Source organism: Octodon degus, unplaced genomic scaffold (assembly GCF_000260255.1).
Source record: "Octodon degus isolate 3935 unplaced genomic scaffold, OctDeg1.0 scaffold00094, whole genome shotgun sequence".
Classification (NCBI taxonomy): Eukaryota; Metazoa; Chordata; class Mammalia; order Rodentia; family Octodontidae; genus Octodon; species Octodon degus.
The window spans coordinates 4,425,077-4,434,976 of NW_004524670.1; the positions used below are offsets into that span (position 1 = coordinate 4,425,077).

General features: G+C 34.6%; 1 protein-coding gene across 1 annotated transcript in view; it reads left to right on the top strand.

The window, feature by feature from the left end:
* The window catches only part of LOC101590106 (protein NipSnap homolog 3A), a 17,551-nt gene extending 9,984 nt beyond the window's left edge, over positions 1-7,567 (top strand). Inside the window, exons 3-6 of the mRNA XM_012516194.2 lie at positions 1,626-1,784; positions 3,410-3,559; positions 7,288-7,374; positions 7,468-7,567. Of these exons, the coding sequence (XP_012371648.1) occupies positions 1,626-1,784; positions 3,410-3,559; positions 7,288-7,374; positions 7,468-7,544 (473 nt within the window). The 3' untranslated portion in view covers positions 7,545-7,567. The remainder of the gene's footprint in view (positions 1-1,625; positions 1,785-3,409; positions 3,560-7,287; positions 7,375-7,467) is intronic.
* Positions 7,568-9,900: the final 2,333 nt, after the last annotated feature.

The window sequence follows — 9,900 nt, forward strand, 5'->3', positions numbered from 1 at the left end:
ATTGAACTCAGGCCTTTGTGCTTGCCAGGGAAGCGCTTATTCCACTGAGCCATCTCCCCGGCCCCTGCATTCTTCTTCTAAAAAAAAAAAAAAAAGCCCAGGGCCAGGGAGATGGCTCAGTAGAATAAGCACTTGCCTGGAAAGCACAAGGGACTGAGTTCAATCCCCAGTTCCACCAAAAAAAAAAAAAAAAGCCCAACTTATGCTTTAAATGTGGAACAAATTCATTCATAATGCATTAAGAAAACATGAGGTTTTAATGTACCACACATAACATGCAAGATAAATGTTATTCCTAAAGTCCATTGTAGGCTTTATAAAATTACCAGTAGTTTCAAGAAGTCCTATTTGTACATAAGACTAGACATTTATATATACAGTTTAGAATAACTTGCAAGGAAAAAAAAAAGTGCTAGGGAAAGGAATGTAACAGTACGTGAGAACATTGGCATGATTCCATTGAAGCTATTTGTCAAAGAAGAGACAGCATATTCAGTTTCATTTATGTTAAAATGTACTCCAGGTGTACCTCAACTTGACTGCCTTTCACCGTTACCAGCAAGACAAGCAGTCTATTAACTGGCACTAGGTGCCTCAGTTGAACAAGGAGAATAGTTCACATGTAGTGCATATTAACTGTAATCATCCATGCTCTCTTCATGTATTAATTCATTTGATCTTTGCAGCAAACCTGGAGGTCTATGTAGTGTTAGCTCCATTTCACAGAATAAGAAACTGAAAAAAGTACAATAATCTATCTTGGTTTTTTGTTGTTGTTGTTGTTGTTGTTGTTTTCTTCTTTTTCTTTCTGGAACAAAATACCCAACACCCAAATTAAGAAAGAAAATGTTTATTTCGCTCGCAGTTTGTGGTGGTTTCAGTCCATAATCAGATGGCTCCAAGGCGGGGTGGCACATGGCACAGGGACAACAGTTCAAGGTGGCACAAGACAGCAAAAGCAACAAGAGCAAAAGGGGGCGAAGCAAGCCTCTTTCTCATGTTGTAGGCCGGCTATGCCCCCCAAGGCGGGGTTAGCACTCACAGCACCTCCACACACTTCTCCAGCAGAGGATGAGGACATTTAAAGTAAGAATCCTGTCTGGCTGCTGAGTCTTAGTGAATCTTTTAAACTGCTGAAGTTGACACGGTATATCAACCATTGCACCTACCTAATTGACAGAACTGCCTACAAGGTCTTCGAACCTATGAAACCCATTCAAGGACATTTCAGTTCACATTTCTATTCCACTTGTGACTGTGAACAGTTTGAGAGCAAATATCACATCTCTTTGTGTTGGTTCTTCCAAAATTGTAACACAGGGCCGGCCAGATAGTTCAGTGGATTAAAGCACCTGCTTAGGCAGATACAGGGACTGGGGGTTTGATCCTCAGTGTGCTGTGCAGGCCCTACCCCCATGGCACGCCAAGACTGTGACAGCCTGGGTGTGGTGGTGCACATGTAATCCTAGCACTTGGGAGGCTGAAAATAGGAGAATCAATATAAGTCTGATCCACATAGTGAGACCGTATGTGGTGTGGATGAACGTTTGTTGATTTGCATAAAATTGAGAAAAATATATTGACGATTTTAAATTAAAACTTTTCTTAATTCTTTTCTCTCGTAGATAATTTTGCTCATCGAACTGCAGTCCGAAAAGCGTTAGCCAAAGATAAAGAATGGCAAGAACAGTTCCTTATTCCAAATTTGGCTCACATTGATAAACAAGAGAGTGAGATTACTTACCTGGTCCCATGGTGCAAGATAGAAAGGCCTGCAAAGGAAGGTAGGTCTTCCTTTGTTTTGATGAGTATGCTGCTAAGGATCTCAAGCAATAAAAATCAGAACATTGTATTTCTAGGAAAACCAAAAATCTTTCTTTGTTTTACATAGCAACCTTCTATAATTGTTGATATAAAAGTAAATCAGAGCTCTGAGCTTATCCTCAAAATATAAGAATGAATTCATGGAGAATCTTCCCATATTGAGATTTTACAGATTGGTAAACTTAGCTATGGTACAGAAAAAGTCTTACCTGGTGAGGACAGCTTGAGAAATTAGCTTTGAGATCAGATACCATGTGTGAGCAAGTAATAGCAATGTATGAAATTCATAATTTTAAAATACTAGGATCATTTGCACATAAAGGGTTTTTTTTGGGTGTTTTTTTGTGGAACCGGGGATTGAACTCAGGCCCTTGCGCTTGCCAGGCAAGCGCTTATTCTACTGAGCTATCTCCCCGGCCCCAATTTACATATAAGGTTGCCCAAAACTTATTAATCTTAAATCATTAAATACATCTTTGCTTATAAACTGACTGGTGGGAATGAATTATCTGAAGTTACTAAGCTATATTAATGTAACCCTACTTTTGTATCTTTCTCTGCCTTGTTTTTCTATTTGAAAATTTCTGATTTAAACTATTACCTTAATTCACTTTTAAAGCAAAAATCATGTTAAAAACTGTAAATCAATGTAAATTCTATTTTCCCTATTATTCTCAGTTTTGTAGCATGTTTTACATTACAGGAAATTTGAAGTCTTATAGAGCACCTAATCCTCCTATCTCAGCATTATAAAAAAATATTTGCCTTCCTAGGCAATGAATGTCAAGTCCTGGTTCTCTATATTGTTTGTAATTCTTTACTAAATTTATATATTTCTCTCACTTTTTTTGTGTGATCCACTTACACCTTAGTGTCTATCTCCATTCACCCTGTTCTTAAGATTAGCAGTAAGAAGCTTTACAAGTGTCAACTTGGATATTTAGAAATAATAAAGCTGTCTTTGTTTTTTTGTCTCAAAACCTCAGGTACAACTTCCAGTCAGCTGTTAAAAGTGGAATTCTGTAGGGCAAAGTTTCACAAAGAATAAAATATCCCCTCTCAAAATTCAAAAGAAGAAAATGTAGATCAGGAGATACTTCTTATAATTTCTGTCCCATAGACTTGAACAGTTCAAAGATACCATCACATAATAAATTCTTAGTTGTATCAGCAAAGTTTAAAGGTTTAAAATACTTGATATTGGCCAAGGAGATGGCTTAGTAGAATAAGCACTTGCCTGGCAAGCACAAGGACCTGAGTTCAATCCCTGGTTCTCAAAAAAAAAAAAAAAAAAAAAAAAAAAAAAAAAACTTGAGATAGTACCTTATGTATAAATTCCAGTCCTTTTTCCTTTCCTTCTCTTTGATTAAGCTTCACAAGTGATCCATAAATGTACAGGAACTTTCTAAACATAAAAGCAAGAAAAATTAATGTGAACAATTAATGAACACGGCTGCATAATATATTATATGGATGATCCTTCTTATCTGTACAGAAAGGTTAATCTCATACCCTGGAATCAAAAACCTGATTAAAATTTACTTTATTATGTTTCATGAAATAATTATTCTTCTCTCTGCTCTAGGAGTCTATGAGCTGGCCACGTTTCAGATGAAACCTGGTGGTCCAGCTCTGTGGGGCGATGCATTTAAAAGGGCAGTTCATGCCCATGTCGATCAAGGCTACACAAAACTGGTTGGTGTTTTCCACACAGAATATGGAGCACTCAACAGAGGTATAATTGTCTGCTTCCTCTAACTTTATGTGTATTAGTAATTTTATGTTTTCTAGGTCTGTTTTCTTTTTTCATTATGCTGTATAATTTTTATTGCCAGTTCTTTTGTTTTTTGTCATTTCAGGATTTGAAATTTCAAGATTTAAACTTAGGGGGGTTTTAGAGTGTTAATACCTTATGGAGCCTATTTAAAATGCCAAACTACTTTTTTCAGAAAATTTAAAAATTGGAAGGATCCTTAAGAAAATATTTTTTCAACATTTTTTCTCTAAGTGTTATTTTCTAGATTTTTCTCAAAGTAACATTACTTTGAGTAGAAATACAGTTTCTGAGTAGAAAATATAATGTATATTTTTACAAATGCTGCAGAGACACCCAAAGAAAAAAATTATCCATTTCCCATTACTGCAAGGTAATATTGTCATATGTATAAAAATGACATGGGAATATGAAGACTGAAACATTAATAGATATTTTTGAAAGGCTAGAAAGAATGCATAGGTAACAAGAACTTCCTCACGTTCTATCATGGGTGCATAGACACATTTCATAGGTAGACAGGTTGGCATAATGTAGTAAAATGTATTTGGGTCATTAATTCTGAAAGTTGAAAACAATGGCAGTAAGAATTTCAGAGAGGCTTTTGTGGTAAACTCTGAAAAGTGTACATAAAATTCATCTAAAAAATTAATGATTAGAAATAGCTCGTGAGATATTTGAAAGATTGAGTGTATCCAGTTGTATTTTCAACATCCCTAATAGAATGCTCAGTAGAGATCTTTGATGAAAAATGGAATCTTATTGCTTTAATTTGTTATCTTCTAGAGAGCTCTAGCCTAACCCGGTCAAAGTCTAGCTCTTGATCTTTACCCAGTAGTTTAACCTTTGATGATATGTCCAAAGAAAATAATCAGAGTATATAGGGAAAAAAAAATTTATTTCTAATTTGAAAATATATGAAGAAGCAAAAACTTACAGAAATTGTTAGATGTCTTTTTCATACTATGTGTGAAAATTAAAGTGGGTTATAAACTCAATGTAAAAAGTTATAAAATTATTAAGAAAAAAATAAATTTATGTAGTAATATGGATAAACGACAAGTATATTTTAAGTTAAAAAGTAAACAAAGGAACTGTGGAAAGCATAAAGTATCAATATGATACTTTCATCATACCAAGGTTCATACTTTCTCCATGTCCCAGATCACTATAAATGAAATTTAAAAGCAAAGAGAAATTTTATACAAAAGTAGATATGTAGATAGCTACAAAGTATATTTTAAAGAAGATGCTAGTTAAAATAATAAGATAAAGTTTTTCATCAAATCAGACCTATAGTTACAGTGTTAGGTGGGTCAGGGAAAAATTAAATGTGCATTCATTGTGTATACTTTATAATGGTAGTTTTTCTTGCAAAAATTTGCCAATATAAATAAAAAGATATTTTTTATGTTAAAGAGAATAAAAAATAAAAACATTAAAAACAGTACAGAATTGCAGAACAAGATAGTAGGAGATCAACAATGGTTGTTACATTGTATTTGTTATCTTCAGAAGTAACTTTTCAGAGTGCCAGATATAAGCATGCAAAATTGGTCAAAAGCTTTTTTAAAAAATTAAACATTAGTTGTTCCTTTCAATAAACCAATAGAAATTAGTAGTATAATTATCTTAGCTATCTTGTGTATATGTATGTATATTTTTCCCCTTCTTTCTTTCTTTTCTCCTTTCTCTCATCCCAGTTGTTCTTTCCTTTTGAGCAGTTTCTTTCTCTTTCACAATAAAAATGATATATTTTCTGTTGTCTTTGTATTACTTTGAGAGGAATATGCATGGATGTGTGGATGTGTGAATTTATTTGTTTATTCAGGAATAAAATTTGAAAGGCTATAAAATGTGTTTATCATAGTCACATTTGGATTATAAAATTAAAGGTAATTTTTAAGTCTCTGAATTTCCTACACTGGACATATGTAACTTTTATAAGAAAAAAAGATACTGAAAATGTGTGTTTATAAATTTCTTAAATGATAATACACAGGATATAACTTGATACATCATTACTGGAGGAAAGTGTATAAGATATATACTATGTAAAACTATCTGTACTCTTCAATTCTCTCAATTTAAATTTTCTATCAAGAAAATAGATTTAGATTGCCTGGGTTTGAATCCCAGTTCCGTAACTTAACATTATGGCTTTAGCTGGATTACTTTAAAGTCAGCTTTGCTTTAGTTTCTTTGCCCATAAAGTTATGGTAATAGCAGTCTACCACCTAGGTTATTAGGAGCACCACATTAGTTAATCCATAAAAAATGCTTAAAACCAGGCCTAGAACATGGTAACTATCCAGTAAGTAGTAGTAGTCATGGTCATGGGCATTACCTAGGCATCCATGCAAGTGCTGCTTCAGTAAGGCTTATGTGGGCTTTGTCCACCATAAGGAAACCCTGAAGGCAGCATGCTGTGACCCTCATCTTATAACAAAGAAGCTCATGATGCAGAAGTAGAAATGTGTGTGCACTCTACACACCCTGTAGCTTTGGGGCATAAAGCATGCATGCTGTGTGACTATAAATACATAAACGTAAAGTAAGTATGTGTGTGTCGATTTTGAGGTGATACACCAAAATAAAAAGTGACCCTTTGGGGATAATAAGAATAGATATGTTTCTTACTTTCTTCTTGTATTTTCTACATTCTTTACAGTTGCCAGCTAGTTGCAAAACCACATAACTATGTTTAAGAATGTCTGTTTCGCTATTTTATAGGATACTGCAGTATTGATGGTAATCTAAATGATTAACAATAAGGAGTTGAGAAAATAAGGAGTTCTGTAGATAAGGAGAAATTCTCAGAACCATTGAATAAAATTAATGTCACATAGTGTCCCATTTAGATGTACCATTATTTGTTTTAAATGTGTTAATCAAAATTAATTTAATTTAAAAAAATATTTACATACTGCATTCTCATTCATAAGTGTAATATATGACTAATTTGATTTGCTCATTTCTTAAAATAGAAATACATATTAGCAGAGTTTACCTTGGCAATTAAAGTGGTAGATACTGTTTTATTTTCTATTTTGTACCTAAATTTTCTATAGTAAGTAATTTTTTTATGATCTGCTTGTTTTAAAGAAAATATAATAGGAATGTGTGAGACATGGGTCTAGTCTTAACTGTAATTGATTTGTTTGTTTATTTTTTGAGACAAGAGTCTCACTTTGTAGCCAAGTTGGCCTCAAACTTGCGACAATCCTCCTACCTCAGCCTCCCAAGTGCTGAGATTATAGGGAAGTACCACCGTGCTCTGATTTAATTATGTTTTTTAACCATTACTTTATTTTCCCTCTTTAGCCTTCTGTTTTCAGTTTGCTTACTTGTTGTATAAATTTTTATCTTAAAACTCTGACTCCTATGAAATCCTGTATATTTAAAACTGATGTTTGTTTTGCTTTGTTTTGTTTTTTATTTTGGTACTAGGGATTGAACTCAGGACCTTGTGCTTGCCAGGCAGGTGCTTAACCCACTAACTTTATGTTGTTTTTTTGTTTTGTTATGTTTTGTTTTGTTTTTATTAAAAACTAATCTTTGGCAAGTGCAAGGGACTAAGTTCAATCCCAGGTTCCACCAAAAAAAAAAAAAAAAAAAAAAAAAAAAACTGATGTTAGAAAACTATTACTTCAAAACTAATACAAAGCTAACATGGCTGATTTCCGCAGTCCATGCTCTTTGGTGGAATGAGACTGCTGACAGTCGTGCAGCTGGGCGACACCGGTCTCATGAGGATCCCAGAGTTGTGGCGGCTGGTAAGCCTTTCCACTAGGCACGGATTATTTTTAGAACAAACTTGAATCAGTCATCAATAACTTTATATATCCTCTTATGAAATGTCTTTCCAGTTCGGGAAAGTGTCAACTATCTAGAGTCGCAGCAGAATACGCTCCTGATTCCAACATCATTTTCACCATTGAAGTAGTTGGTGCTGAAAATACTAAGACTTTCATTATTAGTGTATTACGTATCTGCTAATGGTACTTAAATTCTCCCAAGGAAATTATTCTCACTTTTATTTGAAGGACGTGGTAAGTTAATGCACTATATACCTTTCAATTTTTAAAGCTACCTCTCTAATTTGTCACCACCAATTCAGGAAACAGTTCTGTTCATTTTTTCTGTGGCAGTTTTGTATCAACTGTACATTAGAAATAGTTGTTACTGTCACTACTTAATGATCTTGATTTTTCATTCATTTCTCAATATCTTCTGTATTTGGGGTTTTTGTTTGTTTGTTTGTTTTGTTTTGTTTTGTTTTTTGTGGAACTGGGCATTGAACTCGGGTCCTTGCGCTTGCCAGGGAAGCGCTTATTCCACTGAGCCATCTCCCCGGCCTCTATCTTCTGTATTTGGATAGCCCTTTGCCATATAGCATTTTCTTGAAGTCACATAATGATTTTATATTTCCTTGCCTTACCATATGTATTTTTAAATTACATACACTATTTTTTCATTATCTTTTTCTGAGATTTAAAGATATTTTTCCTGGTAATATTTACTTTGTAATGTCAGATGGAGTTACAAATAATTGATCAAGTGTATTTCTTTACTTTGGGAAAGTACAGATCATGTCTGTCATCTGTGTCAATCATGGTTTTCAAGTGATTAGGCCATTCTGAGTTGGAAAATAATGTAATTATGTCACAGCATTAAAAATCTAGAAAAGAATTATTGGCTTATATGCTGAAATATGTGCATTATAGCAATTTTATTAATTTTGACTTCACCTTGGGTCCCTCACAAGAATCTAGGACATTTATTTGTTTTTGAGAGATCTTTATAATTATGAAATGTTTGCCATAATAAAAGCCTGCATATCCATTCTGATTGTTTAAATATGTGTTTTATATTTATACCTTTGTCTCTGAAGGTTTTGCCTTGTTGCCAGAGGGTAGGGATGTAGTAATAACCTACCCTCTTTATTATTACATCATGAAAATAGCACGCTGGTGTTATAGATCGCTAAGTTAGATAGAAATATCTAGGCAGTTGGGTGGGAGCAGGCACTCAAGGGAGTCAGTGAAGGGGATGAGAATACATTACAGCCGTGGCTGAAAGTGCCTCTGATGGGGGCCTGGCCTGAGGTTAAAGATGGAATGACCAGGCCTGCAGGCTTCCTCAATCCTCAATAAATTGAAGATTATACTGGAGTTGGTATCACCTGGCTCAATAAAGTCTAGCTAGGTATCAGTCACCCAGGTGGGTGCCAAGGACCTGATCCATCCCTTCCTAAAATGGCCTTTGTTCTTTCCATGCACACTTGCTGTGTGACCTGCTTCCCCATTAGATCGACAGTGCCCAAGGGGCTATACTTTAATCTTATTGGTTGCTTACAGTTTTGATTAACACTGTACCCACCTCGTGATTTTGTTCTGTCAAACTTCCTCTGTGAAGTGGGGTCTATGGCATCCCACTTTTGGTCTCCTCCTGTCTCTTAGGAGCTATTTCTCAATAAATTTTTCCTATTCTAAACTTCTGTTGTTCCTTGGAATTCATTCTTTAGTTTTGGGAAACACGAACTCTGACACCTAGGAGGGCGGGAATTACAGATTTGTGTGAAATTTGGGGACTTGATACACACTTGATACTAAATATACACATAAATTATCAATTAAAAAATTAAAAATTCAAAGTTAACTTGAAAATGTAACAGGATATGTTAGCTTTTTGCTTCAGAATACTGTTGTAGAACTGTGAGCAGTGATTGTCTTTTCCATACTATAATAAAGCATTGGGTGAGAAGAAAGTTTGCACTTTGGTCTTTTTAATGGATTCCTACAGAGTTATCTCAAGGGTCTCCCTGGTTTGAGCTAAAATAGGATCACTTGGGTTAAGCTGTGTACCTATTCACTACACTTAGCTCCAACTGAATTTTTACTTCTAAAACTTAAGGTAACAGATTTGCTTTCCAACAAGTCTATTTTGAAGATGAAAGTAGTTTATATATACACCTTCCTATCATAGTAGTAGTGTGCTTTTGCCCTTCATTTATTCTTCAGTCTCTTGTATGACTTAACAGCTGCTCCCCATTTTCATTCTTAGTTGATAGAATAAAAATAATCAGAAGACCACATCCAAGTTTACACCTCCATGTCACTTTCTGAAGCCAAGTTCATGTGCTCTGTTGTAACTGGATCCATGGCTCTTGGGTCCTTGTCTTGGGACAAGGAAGATTGAAGCCAATACAACAGCAAGCAGCACGCCAAAAACCAAGCAGCAGGGAATGGTCAAATGCATGTTTATTAGGATAAAAAAGAGGCTCTGCTGGTCAGGAGTAT